Source organism: Neoarius graeffei, chromosome 15 (genome assembly GCF_027579695.1).
Source record: "Neoarius graeffei isolate fNeoGra1 chromosome 15, fNeoGra1.pri, whole genome shotgun sequence".
Taxonomy (NCBI): Eukaryota; Metazoa; Chordata; class Actinopteri; order Siluriformes; family Ariidae; genus Neoarius; species Neoarius graeffei.
This window is the reverse complement of record NC_083583.1, coordinates 2,045,125-2,065,124: the sequence shown is the minus strand read 5'-3', so window position 1 is coordinate 2,065,124 and position 20,000 is coordinate 2,045,125. Positions and strand designations below refer to the sequence as shown.

At 43.2% G+C, this 20,000-nt stretch overlaps 2 protein-coding genes across 4 annotated transcripts in view; both read left to right on the top strand.

Annotated features, from left to right (window-relative positions):
* The window catches only part of tmem9b (TMEM9 domain family, member B), a 17,055-nt gene extending 10,105 nt beyond the window's left edge, over positions 1–6,950 (top strand). The window contains exon 5 of the mRNA XM_060940726.1: positions 6,103–6,950. Within this exon, the coding sequence (XP_060796709.1) occupies positions 6,103–6,258 (156 nt within the window). The 3' untranslated portion in view covers positions 6,259–6,950. The remainder of the gene's footprint in view (positions 1–6,102) is intronic.
* A 526-nt stretch (positions 6,951–7,476) lies between these two features.
* dennd2b (DENN domain containing 2B) overlaps positions 7,477–20,000 on the top strand; it is a 123,232-nt gene continuing 110,708 nt past the window's right edge. The window contains exon 1 of one of the 3 annotated variants that reach the window (XM_060940724.1): positions 7,477–7,790. The gene's annotated coding sequence lies outside the window, so the exon portion shown is untranslated. Of the gene's footprint in view, positions 7,791–16,317; positions 17,086–20,000 lie in introns of those variants that run through there. The other 2 variants (XM_060940723.1, XM_060940725.1) reach the window with 2 other exon arrangements.

Genomic DNA, 20,000 nt, shown 5'->3' with positions numbered 1-20,000 from the left:
AGACGGAGATTGTTGTCCTTGCACCACATGGCCAAGCGGCTCACCTCACTCCTGTAGATTATCTCATCGCCATTGTTGATGAGACCCACCACAGTTGTGTCATCCGCAAACTTAATGAAGAGATTTGAGCTGGATGTTGGTGTGCAGTCGTGGGTCAGCAGAGTGAAGAGGAGGGGGCTCAGCACACATCCTTGGGGGGCCCCCGTGTTCAATGTGATGGTGCTGGAGGAGTTGCTGCCGACCCGTACAGTCTGTGGTCTCCCCGTCAGGACGTCCAGCAGCCAGTTGCACAGGGAGGTGTTGAGTCCCAGCTGGTCCAGTTTATGAATGAGCTGCTGAGGAATGATTGTGTAGAATGCTGAGCTAAAGTCTATGAACAGCATTCTGACATACGAGTCTTTTGTCTCCAGGTGGGTGAGGGCTGAGTGGAGGGCAGTGGAGATGGTGTCATCGGTCGAACGGTTGGACTGATATGCAAACTGGAAAGGATCCAGGGCGGGGGGGAGGGCAGACTTGCTATGCCGCATGACTAGCCGCTCGAAGCACTCGAAGGGAGTGCGTCAGGGCGGTAGTCATTGAAGCAGGAGGGAGACGGCTTCTTCGGGACCGGGATGATGGTAGTGGTTTTGAGGCATGCGGGGACAACAGCCTGGCTCAACGAGATGTTGAAGATGTCTGTAAAGACATCTGTGAGCTCCTCGGCACAGTCTCTCAGGACATGACCAGGAATGTTATCAGGACCCAGGGCTTTTCGTGCATTTGTCGTCCTGAGAGCTCTCCTCATGCTGTCTGGGGACAGCGTCAACACCTGGTTGCCAGGAGGTGGTGGGGTCTTCTGTGCCATGGTGCTGTTGTCTGCCTCAAAGCGAGCGAAGAAGTCGTTTAACTGATTCAGCAGAGACGTGGAGTTGTCACAGGTCTGTGGCGAGGGCTTGTAGTCTGTGATGGTCTGAATCCCCCGCCACAGGTTCCTGGTGTCTCTGCTGTCATTGAAATGGTCAGCAATGTGCCTGGAATACTGTCTCTTGGCCACCCTGATGCCTCGTGACAGATTGGCCCTAGCTGTCCTCAGGCCCACCTCGTCCCCAGCTCTGAAGGCGGCGTTCCGAGCCCACAGGAGCCTGTAGACTTCCCCTGTCAGCCATGGCTTCTGATTGGCCCGAATGGAGACGGTTCTGGTGACCGTAACGTCGTCCATGCACTTCCTCATGTAGGCAGTGACGGTCTCCGTGTACTCCTGGAGATCTGTGGTGTTGTTGTAGGTGGCCGCCTGTCTGAACATGCTCCAGTCAGTGGTGGAAAAACAGTCCTGGAGTGCCTCTGAGGACCCCTCTGGCCACACACACATCTGTTTTGTAGCTGGTTTGGTGACTTTAACCAGCGGCCTGTATGCTGGCATTAGCATAACAGTGGAGTGATCTGAGGCCCCAAGGTGGGGGAGGGATAGGGCTTTGTAGGCATCTTTATGCATGGTGTAAACATTGTCCAGAGTATTGTTTCCACGTGTAGGAAAGTTGATATGTCCATAGAGTATTGGAAACACGCTTTTGGGGTTTGCATGATTGAAATCCCCAGCCAGGATGAGGAAAGCATCTGAGGCCCACTTTACATGGGGACGGTCTGAAACAAAAACGCAAAAGTCCGTTTTCGTTCTCACTTTTTTCCGTGTCTACACGACCGTTTTCAAGGAGGAAATCTGCGTCTATACGGTGACGCATAAATGTGTGGAATTCAATTGGATGTTGTAATAGAGTGTGCCGAGCGGATGGAGTAGTCAGTCAGAATGATGAGCAAAACAAGGAAAATTCTTGTACAAAAATAGTTTTCTTTTTATTCTTAAAAAAAAAAAAAACACTGATGACAAAACCAAACAAAAATTCTGGGACAAAATGCCCACGCAAGCTAGGCTACTCTGGCATTACTCACACAGAGCTCAAGTCATGCGTCCTCTCCCTGCCGAGGCCATCTCCCCCCAATGAACAGTGCAGCGCATATTTAAAAGACTACGGCACAGTCTTAACACAATTAAAATCAATCAACACATCTAGACAGATTTTAACAGTTCTAAACATTTTCACTGCATGCATTACACTCCTACAACAATGTGCAGACCTTAAATATTACAACAAACACTTGCGTAAGATTTTTAGACCATTTCTCTCCGCTCTAATGAGCTGCTTTCCCGCGCATCGCGGAAGAAACCTTGAAAAGTGCTTTCAGACCTGCGTTCTGGTTTGGTCCCGCACCCGGAAGACTACCGCAGGTAAATGGCTACAAACATTTCTGGCTGATGTTAGATAAACTCTAGCAGAAAAGGATTCAGATGTTAAACGTGCGCACTTAATGAATCTTTACACGCTATTGTTTATAGTGAAAACTAATAAATGCGTGCGCTGTTTAAACCTGTGTCGCGTCTTTTACTATGAACACATGTACCAAACATTTCAGGTTTACATATCTAAAAGTTGTAACAAATGTACCCGTAACAAAACATACTTGTAAAGCCCCCATTACCAAACCCACAACAGACATACAACACAGATTGTATTTGGAATGTCTTTGCAACTGTGGTTTAGTCCATTGCACTTGACCATTGAAACATGACCAGCGGGAGGAACCGCTGTTTAGTGACAGACGCATTGCGCTCTGTCACAGATGTGCATGCCAGGTGGCTAGGTGGTGCTGTGAAAGACCTCCGCTATGTCTACACGCATGCGCAACGTCTTCCGTCTTGTCTGATCTGCACATCTGCGCCGCGAAAACTTTGACTCCTCTGGCTATGGTAAGTAAGAAAGTAAGAGCATACTATACCCGCCTCTGTTCATTAACGGTATATGTGCAGATTCGGTATAGATGTTCGAAGGACTCCTGGACGTTTATTAAAGCTGCCAGAGCAGCTTGAAGGTCCGTTGGATCGATGTAATCAGACATGCTCTTACTTTTTTACTTACTTTCTTACTTCCCGGGCTGGCATGTACAGTATATGACATATGTATGACGTAAACGCGTACCCGACGTGAGCAGATCCGAGCAGAGTTTCGCGTATTGGGTAGTTTAGACGGATATGCAACGGGGGCTGTTTTTAACTTATCCACTCTGGAAGGCGTTTTCAATTTTTCCGTTTTTCAGCCTCGGAAACGCCGTCCCCGTGTAGACGAAAGGCACTTCCGATAAAATATTTAGTCGTTTTTACCCAACAGCGTCCTCGTGTAAACGGGCCCCGAGTGGGCTGTCTGCTGCTCACTGATATGCTGATAGAGTTCATTCAGTGCTTCACTCCTGTTGTTATTGGAGCCGGGAGGGATGTATATCGCTACCAGCAATATGGCTGTAAATTCCCTCGGCAGGTAGAATGGCCGGCACTTAATAATCATAAACTCCACCAGTGGTGAGCAGTGTTTGCAGACCACAACAGCATCACGGCACCAGGCATCACTGATGTAAACACAGGGTCCTCCGCTGCGAGTCTTCCCTCCCTCGACTAGCGCTCTGTCTGACCGGTAGCATGTTAGCCGGGCTAGCTGAATGGCACAGTCCAGGACGCTGTCATTAAGCCATGTTTCCACAAACACAAGGACACAGCACTCACTCACAGACTTAAAAGATGAGCGGAGCAGGCCGACATAATCCAGCTTGTTGTCCAGCGAGCGTACGTTGGCCAGAGTGATGGTAGGGATAGCCGACCGGTGAGGGCTAGCCGCTAGCCTAGCTCGGATACCTCCGCGTTTGCCCCTCTTCTGCTTCCGCATGTTCCGCCTGTGGCGCTTCCACTGCAGGCTGGATACAGGAGTGGGGGTCGGTGATTGAGCAGGCCTCCGGAGCAAACCATAGCCGCATAGCACTTCCACGTCCGCTGGATTTATATCCGTGAATATAGTTCTGCGGATATCAGGCAGAAACTCACGGGAGTATGTGCACCTTGAGACTAATGGACGCGACAAAGACGAACAGATACACACTGTTTTAAAACACAAACACGAAAACACCGTTCTGTCGGGACAGCGAGGAGCCACTGCGTGTGTGCGCGCGCCGCCATCTTTGAGATCATGTTTTGACACATGATGAATCTTAATATGCTCCTCCTCGACGGTTCATGAGATTCATGTGAAATTTGTTATACGTGATGCCAAGATGTCGCTGATATTAAATTGCAAAGGGATTTTTGATATCTTGTAATATGTTGAAATGGGGGCGGCACGGTGGTGTAGTGGTTAGCGCTGTCGCCTCACAGCAAGAAGGTCCGGGTTCGAGCCCCGTGACCGGCGAGGGCCTTTCTGTGTGGAGTTTGCATGTTCTCCCCGTGTCCGCGTGGGTTTCCTCCGGGTGCTCCGGTTTCCCCCACAGTCCAAAGACATGCAGGTTAGGTTAACTGGTGACTCTAAATTGAGCGTAGGTGTGAATGTGAGTGTGAATGGTTGTCTGTGTCTATGTGTCAGCCCTGTGATGACCTGGCGACTTGTCCAGGGTGAACCCCGCCTTTCGCCAGTAGTCAGCTGGGATAGGATCCAGCTCGCCCGCGACCCTGTAGAACAGGATAAAGCGGCTAGAGATAATGAGCTGAGACACACCGCCTAGTGGCCAGTGTTCGTAATTACCAGTCATACACACCACCTAGTGGCCAGTGTTAGTAATTACCAGTCACACACACCGCCTAGTGGCCAGTGTTAGTAATTACCAGTCATGCACACCGCCTCGTGGCCAGTGTTAGTAATTACCAGTCACACACACCGCCTAGTGGCCAGTGTTAGCCAGTAACGAAATAAAACAAAAGAGACTGGCTAGGATATAAGAAAATTCTACAACCCAGAAACAGATGGGAGCTCCGCTTTAAGGCAGTGCCTAAATCTATATATTAGTGGCCTGCCATCACTGTGCATTTTGTTGCAGACATATGACAACTCTGCATGTACACACACACACACACACACACACACACACTGCAGACACAGGAAAGCTAAGATGACTTAAGATCACAGCGTGAGATAGAGATAAGGAGGAGACACATGTATAGTTTTGTACATGTATAAATATACATTTTCACGCCACAGAAACACACACACATATACACACACACACACTTACAGTCTTTGTCTGTCTATCTCTCATCCGTCAAGCAGTCATGGCATTTGCAACATGCACATCACCTTTGAACATTTGATGAATATATGTGACTGTTATACATAATACTGAATACTGAATACATTATACTGAATAACATGTGACTGTTTTGTTGGGTGGCGGAATGTCCTGGGTTGCGGAACCACACGTGCGAGGGCTCGTCAAGGCCGCTAGCGGCTTTAATTATTATTATTATTATTATTATTATTATTATTATTTACTCATATTCACTGAGCCTAAAGCAGATAATTGTTTTAGTATCAATACACAGGTGATTATTTTAAATTATATTAAAACATATTTTATTTCAATCTTCGGAATCTTCATGTAAATGTAATAACTTTGTGGTGCAGACTTGTGTCACTGATCTACACTGAGTCACATAAAATACTCTGTTCTGAAATCGATAAAATAAATCCCAACCCCACCTTCCCTTTTAATAGTTTTAGACCAAACTTTGGAGCATCTTTAGTGCTTTTAGGAACAGCATTTTCTTTCATCATCTGCAATTCTTCCTCACTTACGGTGACGAAGCGATTGGAGCCATTTTGCCGAGTCACTCGAGGTGATATCGAGAAATAAATAATCTGAATTTCTCGACCAATCAGCATTCTTGATTTCCTGTCATCATTTCCGTATTTATACTGAGTTTTATTATCTTATGAGAATCTCATTTTCTCGAAATGACGACTGTCTCATTATTATGGTGGTGGAAATGGACTTCCATAAAGGAAGTGATGCCTGCAAAAAAATTATTTAGTTCCAGGGTTGGGTTTGTTTGTTTTGTTTTTTACCTAAAATAAATAAATTTATTTATTCATTTATTTTACTTTTGGTCATTTAGTCCAGAATTTACTCCCAGATTGTTCCTCGGTCATGGAACACCTCCTTATAGCTCATATATCTATAATAATTTGCGTGTTCCGGTCATGAGAAGTTGTGTGAGGTGAATAATCTTTGTTTGTTTGTTTGTTTGTTTTTTAGGACCAGCAGCCGTTTGCAAATGCTCATGACGTTCTGTCCCGCTCACGCTCTCACACAAACATGCTGAACAAGGTGGAGCACGCGCAGCAGCGCTGGAGGAGGCAGGTCCAGGAGCAGCGCAAGTCCGTGTTTGATCGGCACGTAGTGCTCAGCTAAAAACACTCCCCCTAGTGGACACTCAAGTTATGACCATGGTTATATGTGCAGCGTAACCTACTCGCCTTTATAGCATCATCTTGCGCGTGCGTGTGTATAGTTTTTATTCATAGTGGTACAGTGTGATGTTTCCACTAGCATGAAAATTCACCTCTTTCTATTTAACATCCTGAGTTTCTTTCTTTTTTTTGCATGAAGTAACATAAAAATGTTCTGTGAATAGAAAGTGATGTTTACTCCTGATGAAGATCAAAGGCATTTAAATGCAGAGGTACGAACATGTGAGAGCCAGATTCAATATGAGCTCATGCAGTCATCTCATTCCTCTCATCATCTTCTGAAATAAATTATATTGGTGTGTGTGTGTGTGTGTGTGTGTGTGCGCGCGTGTACGTTGATCACTTCATTAACTATTTAAGTTTGATTGTTGAACCTGCTCCTTGTTTGAGTGTAACCAGTCTGTACAAACCAACATTCTTATAAACCTGATGTACATTTTCACATAAACAAACTGTTCATAATCGCTATTAATTACAGTGTTGATATGGAATTTTCTCAAAAGATGAGAAAAATGTTGTAATTTGATGTCTTTGATGTTTTAGGAGTTGAGGGTTTGATGATGAGGTTAGTATCTGATGTTTGTTCTTGTACCTGTGATCACCTTCTAATACATTCAGTACACTAATGTGGAATTTGTGTAGAAGTCTGTGTTTATTATTTTTTTAAATCTAAATAGAACCGTTTGTGCAATTTTAGTCAGTGCAAACAAGCAGCAAGAGATATTGTACATTTCTAATTGTAATGATGGGACAAAAAAAACATTTTTAGGTAATTATTGGTTCTTGCTTTCTGAAAAGGTTCTACTTTTGTAATTAGGTTTTCAGAGGGGAAAAATTACTCTGTAAATTTGACATGTTACTGAAGGTACAGAATCCCCTCAAGTCCAAATTTCCTCCCAGCCGAGTCAGGGGTTATTTTTTTTTTTTTCCTTTTTTTAAGTGAATCGAATTATTCGAGTTTTGATTCGATTCATCGGCTCAGCGGCCGGTCCTGTTTTATAAGAGGGAATCAGGAAGAGTTAGCTGTTCAGTCCAGACACACCTGTGAGGTTTATTAAATTAACACTCTGCTGGTTTCAGGAAGTCGATCAGGAAATAAACTCGTTCGTGTGAATTGCGAATCGATTCTCGCCTCATGATTCACTTCAAAGAGTCGTTTAAAGGAAATGAATCGTTCACGAGTCGCTCATCAGTGCACAGTGCGTTCAGTTCGGACTCTCACACACACACACACACACACACACACTGTCTCACTCACACTGACTCACACACACTCTTACACGCACTGTGTCACTCTCACTCACACACACACTGACTCACACACACTCTTACACACACTGTCTCTCTCACACACTCTCACTCACACACACTCTCACACACTCTCACTGTCTCACACACTCTTTCACACTCACTTGGACCTCAGACATGGACCTGTGAGCTGCTCGAGCTGTTTATGAGTCGGAAGTGAAACAGGTGAGAGTTGTGTAGAGTTGTGATCAGTTGTGTAGAGTTGTGATCGGTTCTGTAGAGTTGTATAGAGTTGTGATCGGTTCTGTAGAGTTGTATAGAGTTGTGATCGGTTCTGTTGTGAGCTGCTGTGGGCTTCAGTCATTCTGTGTGTTTTTGTGTTTCACTTGTGGAGCAACTTTACAGACCATCTGCATGAAACCATGAAGTGTAGAGTCAGATATTCACTATAATAACTTTAATCAGCAGAATATTAATGAAGTCACTGGTTTATTTTGTGGTTGGTTTCAGTTCTTACTGTGAGAGAAAGCTGAATAGTTTTATAGTTTAAAGTTTTTTCCTAAACACACTGAATAAATAAATTTAATATTTAGTTTCTGTGGTAGCTTTTTTTTTTGTTGTGTGTGTATATATATATATATATATATATATATATATATATATATATATATATATATATATATATATATATATTATTCTTTCTGTTAGAAGCCAGTGTTCAATCCATCAATCCAAGATATTAGTATATGATTTAGGAGTTCAGTAAATCTCTCTCACACACACACACACACACGGTCCTAAATCACTTTACTTTTTCATTATTGAGTTTTTTGTGTTATTTTTTATGAATAAAGTGGTGAATTATTCCATATTGAGCCATAGGGAAACTAGGGGGCGCTCTTACACCTCTTATGATCCTGAGAGACTATTGGAATTTCTATATTTATTAATCAATCAATCAATCATATGCACATTAATGAAATTATAAAATGTAAAGGAAGACAGTGAGGCTGTGATAAAGGTGGGTTCTGGTTTTAACTGTAAATCAAATCTGTAGCTGGATTGAGCCAAAAGCAGCAATTTTCTGTGTTTAAACTTTCTGACCAACCAACTGTTATCATCATCATCATCATCATCATCAGGGACCGTTCAGCCCCCTGAGGAGCACAGTGTGGGAAATTAGTACATCTCTCTCTCTCTCTCTCTCTCTCTCTCTCTCTCTCTCTCTCTCTCTCTCTCATCACCTTAATTGAATTTTATAAAGCCAATATGACATGTAAATGAGGTTTTATTCAAGTGAAAGTGAATTTCTCAAATATTCCTCTAATGACTTTTTCATGTTTCCTGTTTGATTTGGATTTTTTTTAGGGGGGTGAAATTCCCTGCCAAAACCTCCCTCCTGTTATTTTTCCTCCCTGGTTGTGAACTGGAGCATGTCCATGGAGATGTAAACTTCTGATTATTAAAGTGCCCATTGCTGCAGTATTCAGGTCGTGCTATAATGTGTTTTTAGATGTCAAAACACGATTCCACACTCATACAAATGTTTTATAGAGAAATAAACAGTAATACAAGGATATTTTTAGATATTTTGTCATTCAGAAACTTAGAGGATTTGAAAAGTTCCACTGTGTAAATGTTTGTATTATACAGAGAGACCTAGATGTAAAACGATTAAACTCGACATTGAGCAGTTTATAGATTGGGGGTTTTAAGTGAACTGAGCTAAAACCTGTCCTTCTCTGATTGCTCAGTTCTCTGCTGCTTCATTTTTCTGTCATTGTCCTCATATATACTCATCTCATACACAGAGAGTGTACAGTGGAGAAGTTCATGCTTCAGTGTTTATGAACTTGTTTTCTGATCCCGGTGCAGTTCGCTGAACCCACTGTTTAATGCTTTGGAGGTCAATAGATGAAACTCTGTTTTTAAACAAAACACAAGCCATCACTCAGTCATTTCTGTCCATTAACTTCAGCTGAAATAATAATAATATCTCCAACTCGCTGGATTAAAGTGTGTGATGGTGTCCACCTGAACACACACCTGCTCTGTACTGACCAGGATGTGTTTCCGGTGAGAAATGTAATTACATGATTATGTTGTAATTTGTAGAAGATAATTTTTTATCAGAGGATCAGAATTTGAGTCAGCTGAACGGATCTCAGTCGCTGGCCTTGATGTTTGTTGGCCTGCTTTATTTATAGAGCTGTAAATGAAAAAAAAAATCACAAAGAAATAAAGTAATGTTTAATAAATAAGGAATAAAATACTCAAGTTAGTGTTAAAAACCCTGAAGGTGATTGTTTTGCTATAACAGCACATCGCTGTGTGCTTCATTCCTCTTCGAGCACAGCGATTTACGAACATTTACAATTTTTATGCATCAATAATTAAAAATTGTGTTAATTATTAATATGTAACACAGTTGCACTACTGTCTCAACTCTCAAGTCATTCCATTTCACTCTTATTTATTTATTTTAAAGTTTTCATTTCATGTTTTTTTCCTCGAGTGCTGTTGTCTCCCTGACTTACCTTCACTTCCTCAAACTCGTTCAGCACTCTGACTGATTCTTTTTAATCCCCAGACACCTGAGAGGAAGCACTCTGACTCTCTATTATTATTTTTTGTGGTTAGGGTGTGGCAAACTTCCAGCTGTATTTTACAAAAAAAAGAAGAAGAAGAAAGAAACAGCTTTATTGTGGCGCTTCTTTGGGTTCCACTGTGACAGAGACTCTACCGAGGTATTCAGGGGAAGCTGAATGAATTCAGCAATAGCAGGATTATGTTCTTCCTGTGGCTTGAACTGCTTGAACAGGGGTGAAATGTGCACAGATCTTCAGTTACTGGGATGGAAATGAGCTCAACGTAACAGACTTGGATCAGATCAGATCGCAAAATATCCACAGCTCCAGCTACTACATCTGGCCAGAGTTATATCACATTCAATATTGTTTTGTTATGAAAAGGAGTGAAATCTCAAAGAGGGTTCCACAAACTGCACAAACGGTCAACTTCCTGTGAGATAAAAGAAGCATTTCCTTCTGCGTCAGTGTCACATCAGATTGGGCGTCCCAGAGGACACGCCAAGTCTGAACACAGGGACTGGCTTGGAAATTCCTCTAAAGTCTGTACCCTGTGGACATCACTATCTGTCCAGCGCTGAGATTCACAGATTCACTTTGAATTGATTCACTCTGACTCATCTATCGCCTGGAGTTATTTACAGTGCCATGCATAAGTATTCACCCCCTTGAACTTTTCCATATTTTTAGTCTTAAAGTGGACTTGCTGTTTGATTTACACAATATGTCTAAAATTCCAAAGTGCATTTTTTTAAATCAAGTTAATCCCCATCTCCCCAGGGTTAGTAAAACAATAATTGGCTGAGATTCCACCTGCAAGTCTTCTATTATGTATTTGTCAGTGTTGCACATCTGGATGATGTTTGTGCCCAGTCTTGGTAAAATTGCTCAATCTCTGTCCGATTGGATGGAGAGTGATATTGGTCAAAGTCTTGCCACAGACTCTTAGATGAGGACTGGAGCATTCTGACACATTTATGTTCTTGGATTTGAGCCACTTCAGAACTAGACCAGCTTTTTGTTTGTTTGTTTGTTTGTTTGTTTGTTTGTTTGTTTGTTTGTTTTGTAGCATTAACTTCAAGTATCATCTTTTTGGTGTGTTAATTATGTACTGTTTATGTATAATGATCAAAAAGTCTGTGATTCCCGATAAATGACATAGTTGACTGATACTTGCCCTGCAGAAAAAAACCCCAAACTTCTTCATTCAAATAGAAATGTATTAAAATATTGTGACTAGTACAAAAATAGTACATAAATGTGCATGAAAAAAATACCAATTTGGAACTGTGTACACAAGAGAATTAGTTTAATTAGGCCTGTATATAAAACCATAACTATTCAACTGGAAACATGCACATTTATTAGTTATGTGGTTTTGGGGAATAGCCTACTTCGGAGGAAAAAAAAGTTTAATCCATCATCATCATTCAAATATAGCATATCCATCCGTCCATCCATCTATCATCTACACCACTTATCTGTCAGGGTTGTGGGGGAAGCTGGAGCCAATCACATCTGACTTCAGGTGAGGGGCGGAGTTCACCCTGGGCGGGTCACCAGTATATTACAGGGCTACACAGAGACGAACAACCATCACACTCACACTCACACCTCTGGGGGATTTAGAGTCGCCAGTTGACATGTCTACATGTCTTTGGACTGTGGGAGGAAACCGGAGACCTGGAGGAAACCCACACAGACACGAGGAGAGAACATGCAATTACAACTCCCCTGTGAATTACAGTGTCTCTAGCCAATCATGGGTGTCTGTGAGTTCATGGATACGGAAGTGGGTAGATAGTACTTCTCTCTGAGTGTGTTACCCCGCCCCCTAATGTTGCACGGGCAACAGTTCGAAAAGGTGGCTGGCATCACATGCCTCGGAAGAAGCAGGTGATGATCCTCGCCCTCCCTGGTTGGTAGCTGTTGTGTGACTGGCGAGACTTGTCTGGTGGGTGGGAAATTAGAGAAAGAATTCAGGAAAAGTCCAATAAATAAATAAATAAATACTGATTGATAAGCAATGAGCTCATGTTGGCCCTCGTCCTGTGTCTGAATATTGCTGTTTGTAACTGTCGTGTCTTGGCTAAAGCTGCCTTGTAAAAGAAATGTGTCTCTGTGTTTCTACCCTGGTTAAATAAAAGTTTAATGAAGTAGAATTTGTAATCCAGAGATAGTGAACACAGATTATAGGCAGTTTTTGGACAGCAGCCATGATGATAAATCCCCTTGTTCTTTTCTTTCAAATGTTTCATGCTCTGATTCCATTTGATTCGATGTTGGTACACTTGTTGGTATTCATGATTTTTAAGATTCTTGTGGCTCTTAAATGTTTTTGCTGAACTTGCAGTGCTCCAGATGTGCAGATAGTCATGCTTCTCTAACAGCTGTTTCTAACTGTATGCATGCACGTCGTGAATAAAGCGTGCCAACGTTATGAGCATGAAGACGTTGAATGCAGGAGGTTTTCTCAGTCCTGTGGTTTCTGTAGCTGAGCGTGTGGTGTGTGGACGTCCACCTGAGCGGCCTGATGAGAAAAAAAGCCCTGTCTGCTTTCAGAAGTTCCTCACATTAAACCACACAGTTTGGTGTTATGATGTTCTGAGCAGAACTCCTGCCCCGTGGGAGCTGTTTCCTCTCAGGCTTATTGTTTGCTGCGGGCTGTTCTCATGTCAGCAGATCAGATTAAACACAGCGAGGGCAGAAAAGGAAGTGTGCTGTGATCTGAATTTATTATCAGACAGCCACACAGATGTACAGTACAGCACAAAGCCTTGTACACACAGCTGGAGACGAGCTCTGGCACTGGAGACTCCTTCCATACATGATAAATAAACATATTTCTCCTTACAGCAAACTTTAAACTTCATCACATCAATATTAAACTTTTCTTTTTGATCGGGAAACTCTTTCCTGTTTAAGGATTCTTCTAGAGAAACAATCAAAGAACACTTTAGGATACTAAATTTACTAAACTCTCTGTTCTACTCTCTTAAATTCTGTTAAACTTTCAGGACCTGCTGTTGGGTCTCCAAGTCCTTTCTCAAGTTTCTGTAAATGTAGTAAATAATCCACAGTAGTTACTGAATAACATGATCTAAGATGATTAACTGAATAATAAGCGGGAGGTTTAAAGGGTTAATCATTTGTGTGTTGTTATAGAAATGTGTATCAGAGTTAACTAATGCACTGTTTTGAAATGAAATCTAATCAGAATCAGATCAGACGGTATCTTAAGACTGTTCTTTTCCTTTACTCTTGAGGAACCTCATCACAGCCTCAAACATCTACTGATCCGATTTTTAACAAAAAAAAAATCTAAATACGCTCTTTGCCACATTTCCTGACAGATTTTTCTCATAGCTCGTAAACCAGGGTCGTTATGCAGCTTTATCCATAATTCTGTCTGCATAAAGCTAATCATTATTTTGAGTGTTTTTGTTAAGTCTTGTAATTGTACAAGTTCAGCTCTAATTTGTGAGTGCATTAAAAGGCTGAAAAACCCCACGTTATCATCAGAGAGTGAAAATTACAGATGAGCGGAGAACACTGTGTCTCAGAGCTGGAGTTGACAAAGACACGGGATTTAACTGAACCCTCGCTAGTTCTCATGTTTAGCATTCTAAAAAAAAGGTTTTAGTTCATTATGGGTTTGACATAATGAAGCTGTTAAAGCCTGTGATTTTGGATGCAATAAAATAATTACAGTGCACTGTAGTGGTTGTATCTGGATCACTCTATACTTTCTCAGTCATTTTAGATTAGAAAAACAAGTTTTTATTCAGACCAAGCACCGATTCTCAAGGTTCCAAAGACAGAAATGGCATTATTTATTTCCTTTTCACTGACGCATAAACACACACATGAATAAATTCTGGGTCAGAGTGCAGTCGAGGTCCAGGATGAGGCCACAGTCTTGGCCGTCTGTCTGATCCGCAGCGAGCGAGTGTGTTTGTAATGATTCTCTGTCCACTTACACAACTTGCGAGCTTGGTTTATTCAGCTGTTCGCAATGTGTTGGGCTGCTGAAGAACCTGGAGCACGTGGGTGAAGAGTCAATCACCTCGCTGGCCCTGCACGTCTGTGGCTGTGTTCAGCAGGCGTGGACATCCACTGCACTCTGGTCCAGAAAACTAATTATAGTTCCTCAAGAATTCCTTCTGCTCATTTCAAACAAAGAGACACAATGAGAATATTTATAGCGTGTTTAGTAGCAATGTGAAGGACAGTTAGAGTTACAGCAAAATAAAAAAGTTGTTGTCCATAAAAATATTAAAATAAATGCATGCCTCCTTGATTAACTTTAAAATCTGGTCTCATGTTGTTGATCATTCTCAAGCAAAGTGAAAAGTCAGGAATAAAACATGATGAGGTGCGCTGTTATAGGAAAATAATCAACTCAGGGTCGTGTGATGAAGCACAGTTACTGTTCCCACCCTGAAGACCGCACGTTTTATTCCTCTTATGCCATAGCAACCTGCAATTTTTATTCATTACTTTTTAATTTAATGTTACACAAAACGAGTGAGCTCCTGTTGTCACTGACGTTATAGCAGCTATAAACAGTCGTTCCCTCAGCAACGTCTCGAAGTTAATAAGACAAAAAACAGCAGCTTGTCATGTTATGGAGAAACAGCAATGAAGCCTAAACTCCAGGAGAAGTCACAATCACCTCTGACTGTTTACCTGTGAAAGCACTGACACTGGTGGCTTCTTCCAGCTGCACATTAAGAAGAAGAAGAAGGACAACAACAACTTTATTTATCATATGAACACTTGTGAAATTCCTCTCTGCATTTAACCCACCTGAAGCAGTGAACACACACATGCACACACACATGAGCAAAGAGAACACACACACACACACACACACACACACACACACACACCAGAGCAGTGGGCAGCCATGCTAACAGCACCCGGGGAGCAGGCAGGGGTTCGGGGCCTCGCTCAAGGGCACCTCAGCCCAAAGCTGCCCCCATGTTAACCTAACCTGCATGTCTTTGGACTGTGGGGGAAACCGGAGCACCCGGAGGAAACCCACGCGGACACGGGGAGAACATGCAAACTCCGCACAGAAAGGCCCTCGCCGGCCACGGGGCTCGAACCCGGACCTTCTTGCTGTGAGGTGACAGTGATAACCACTACACCACCGTGCCATCTGTAACTGTTTCCCTCATGTTTGTTTGCTGACTCATTGCTAGTTCTACTTCACTTTATCTGTGTGCTTTATAGAAATTATAGAATTGGGTAAAAATGTAAATCTTTAGTTTGTGGAGCTGTGATTAAAGATCTCTTTTGCCCAGCCTGGGGTTTCTTCTGCAAACCTTGGGGCTTAATCTTTCCAGCCTGGGTCTTGTTTTGTCCAGCTTCTTGTCCAGCTGCCTCAGGGTTCTTCTGCCCAGCATGGGGCTTTTGCAGTCCAACTGGGTTTTTTTCTTCCAGCCTGGGGCTTCTTCTGCCCAGCTTCTTTTGCCCAGCCTCAGGCTTCTTTTCAGCCTGGAGCTTCTTCTGCCCAGCTCGGGGCTTCTTCTGTTAAGTTGGGGCTTCTTCTGCCAGGCTTGGGACTTCCTCTATCCAGTCTGAGACTTCTTCTACCCAGTCTCAGGCTTCTTTTCAGCCTGGGGCTTCTTCTGCCCAGCTCAGGGCTTCTTCTGTCCAGCTTCTTCTGCCCAGCTCAGGGCTTCTTCTGCCAGGCCTGGGACTTCCTCTACCCAGTCTGAGACTTCTTCTGTCCAGTCCAGGTCTTCTTTTCAGCCTGGGGCTTCTTCTGTCCAGCTTTTTCTGCCCAGCTCGGGGCTTCTTCTGCCAGGCCTGGGACTTCCTCTATCCAGGCGGAGGCATCTTTTGCCCAGTCTGGGGCTTCTTCTACCCTGGCTTGGGCCTTTTGCCCCTCTGGCCCTCAGTAGGAGGCCCTGTGTGAGGAGCTGCAGCTGGACTCCGCTGTATTTCGCAGTATTGTGATGTTTTTGCTGGTGATTGTGTAAAAAGCAGATCGGTTAGTGTGGGAGTGAGAACACTCAGAAGAAGGGGGTTTGGGGGAGGGGGCAAAAAAACACATGCTTCGTCGCCATAGCAATAAGCTCAGCCTTCAGCACGAGACCCTGGGCGCGCGCGCGGTGCGGAGGCTTTTGTCCGCCAGAGAGTTTCCCTCAGAGAGCCGAGTGTGAGGGGAGAGAGAGAGAGAGAGAGAGAGAGACGGAGAGAGTGAGAGAGAGAGAGTGAGGAGAGAGAGGGAGAGAGAGGAGAGAGAGAGAGGGAGAGAGAGGAGAGAGAGGGAGAGAGAGAGGAGAGAGAGAGTTTCCCTCAGAGAGCCGAGTGTGAGGGGAGAGAGAGAGAGAGAGAGAGAGAGAGAGACGGAGAGAGTGAGAGAGAGAGAGTGAGGAGAGAGAGGGAGAGAGAGGAGAGAGAGAGAGAGGGAGAGAGAGGAGAGAGAGGGAGAGAGAGGAGAGAGAGAGAGAGTTTCCCTCAGAGAGCCGAGTGTGAGGGGAGAGAGAGAGAGAGAGAGACGGAGAGAGTGAGAGAGAGAGAGTGAGGAGAGAGAGAGGAGAGAGAGAGGGAGAGAGAGGAGAGAGAGTTTCCCTCAGAGAGCCGAGTGTGCGGGGAGAGAGAGAGGGAGAGAGAGAGAGTGAGGAGAGAGAGAGAGAGGGAGAGTGAGGAGAGAGAGAGAGAGAGAGAGAGAGAGAGTTTCCCTCAGAGAGCTGCGTGTGAGGGGAGAGAGAGAGGGAGAGAGAGAGAGAGAGAGAGAGAGGGGGAGAGAGAGGGAGTGAGAGAGAGAGAGAGGGAGAGAGAGGGAGAGAGGGAGTGAGAGAGGGAGAGAGAGAGAGAGAGAGAGAGAGAGTTTCCCTCAGGAGGCTCAGCAGTGCGCGCCGGGCTTCTGTGAGAAAGCGGACCGGATGCGGCGGATGATGATGCCGCGCTTCTCTGAGGTAAACAATCCGCGCTTTGCCGTTTTTCTCCTCTGTCTGAGTTTGTCTGAGTTTGTCTGAGTTTGTCTGAGTTTTCTCAGAATGCCGCAGAGTTTCTCACGAACACATTTGGCTGCAGTTTTGTCCGCAGGCTTCAGGCGGCTAAATGCACCTTTAAACAGCAGGTTATGGATCGCAGAGCCCGGAAACGGGCTGCTTGGCGTGTCAGTGTTGCGCTTATGTCGGTTTATAACGCGTGTAGTTTATGTCAGTGTTGCGCTTATGTCGGTTTATAACGCGTGTAGTTTATGTCAGTGTTGCGCTTATGTCGGTTTATAACGCGTGTAGTTTATGTCAGTGTTGCGCTTATGTCGCTTTATAAAGCATGCAGTTTGTCAGTGTTGCGCTTATGTTGCTTTATAACGCATGTAGTTTGTCAGTGTTGTGCTTATGTCACTTTATAACGCATGTAGTTTATGTCAGTGTTGTGCTTATGTCGCTTTATAACGCGTGTAGTTTGTCAGTTTTGCCCTTATGTCGCTTTATAACGCATGTAGTTTATGTCAGTGTTGCGCTTATGTCGCTTTATAACACGTGTAGTTTGTCAGTGTTGTGCTTATGTCGCTTTATAACGTGTACAGTTTGTCAGCGTTGCGCTTATGTTGCTTTATAACACGTGTAGTTTATGTCAGTGTTGCGCTTATGTCGCTTTATAACGTGTGTAGTTTATGTCAGTGTTGCGCTTATGTCGCTTTATAACGCGTGTAGCTTATGTCAGTGTTGCGCTTATGTCGCTTTATAACGCATGTAGTTTTTGTCAGTGTTGCGCTTATGTCACTTTATAACGCGTACAGTTTATGTCAGTGTTGTGCTTATGTCGCTTTATAACGCGTGTAGTTTGTCAGTGTTGCACTTATGTCGCTTTATAACGCGTGTAGTTTATGTCAGTATTGCACTTATGTCGTTTTTATAACGCATGTAGTTTGTCAGTGTTGCGCTTATGTCACTTTATAACGTGTAGTTTATGTCAGTGTTGCACTTATGTCGCTTTATAACGCGTGTAGTTTGTCAGTGTTGCGCTTATGTCGCTTTATAACGCGTGTAGTTTGTCAGTGTTGCACTTATGTCGCTTTTATAATGCGTGTAGTTTGTCAGTGTTGCACTTATGTCACTTTATAACACTTGTAGTTTATGACAGTGTTGTGCTTATGTCGCTTTTTAACGCGTGTAGTTTATTTCAGTGTTGCGCTTATGTCGCTTTATAACGTATGTAGTTTATGTCAGTGTTGCGCTTATGTCGCTTTATAGCATGTGTAGTTTGTCAGTGTTGTGCTTATGTCGCTTTATAACGCATGTAGTTTGTCAGTGTTGCGCTTATGTCGCTTTATAACGCGTACAGTTTGTCAGTGTTGTGCTTATGTCGCTTTATAACGCATGTAGTTTATGTCAGTGTTGCGCTTATGTCGCTTTATAGCGTGTGTAGTTTGTCAGTGTTGTGCTTATGTCGCTTTATAACGCATGTAGTTTGTCCGTGTTGCGCTTATGTCGCTTTATAACGCGTGTAGTTTATGTCAGTGTTGCGCTTATGTCGCTTTATAACGCATGTAGTTTATGTCAGTGTTGCGCTTATGTCGCTTTATAACACGTGTAGTTTATGTCAGTGTTGTGCTTATGTCACTTTATAACGTGTACAGTTTGTCAACATTGCGCTTATGTTGCTTTATAACACATGTAGTTTATGTCAGTGTTGCGCTTATGTCTCTTTATAACGTGTGTAGTTTGTCAGTGTTGCGCTTATGTCACTTTATAACGCGTGTAGCTTATGTCAGTGTTGCGCTTATGTCGCTTTATAACGCATGTAGTTTGTCAGTGTTGCGCTTATGTCGCTTTATAACGCGTACAGTTTGTCAGTGTTGTGCTTATGTCGCTTTATAACGCATGTAGTTTATGTCAGTGTTGCGCTTATGTCGCTTTATAGTGTGTGTAGTTTGTCAGTGTTGCGCTTATGTCGCTTTATAACGCGTGTAGTTTGTCAGTGTTGCACTTATGTCGCTTTATAACGCGTGTAGTTTATGTCAGTATTGCACTTATGTCGCTTTTATAACGCATGTAGTTTGTCAGTGTTGCGCTTATGTCACTTTATAACGTGTAGTTTATGTCAGTGTTGCACTTATGTCGCTTTTATAATGCGTGTAGTTTGTCAGTGTTGTGCTTATGTCGATTTATAACACGTGTAGTTTATGTCAGTGTTGCGCTTATGTCGCTTTTTAACACGTGTAGTTTATTTCACTGTTGCACTTATGTCGCTTTATAACATGTGTAGTTTATGTCAGTGTTGCGCTTATGTCGCTTTATAATGCGTGTAGTTTGTCAGTGTTGTGCTTATGTCGATTTATAACACGTTTAGTTTATGTCAGTGTTGCGCTTATGTCGCTTTATAACGCATGTAGTTTGTCCGTGTTGCGCTTATGTCACTTTATAACGCGTGTATTTTATGTCAGTGTTGCGCTTATGTCGCTTTATAATGCGTGTAGTTTATGTCAGTGTTGCGCTTATGTCGCTTTATAACGCAAGTAGTTTATGTCAGTGTTGCGCTTATGTCGCTTTATAACACGTGTAGTTTATGTCAGTGTTGTGCTTATGTCGCTTTATAACGTGTACAGTTTGTCAGTGTTGCGCTTATGTCGCTTTATAACGCGTGTAGTTTATGTCAGTGTTGCGCTTATGTCGCTTTATAATGCATGTAGTTTATGTCAGTGTTGCGCTTATGTTGCTTTATAACACGTGTAGTTTATGTCAGTGTTGCGCTTATGTCTCTTTATAACGTGTGTAGTTTGTCAGTGTTGCGCTTATGTCACTTTATAACGCGTGTAGCTTATGTCAGTGTTGTGCTTATGTCACTTTATAACGCATGTAGTTTGTCAGTGTTGCGCTTC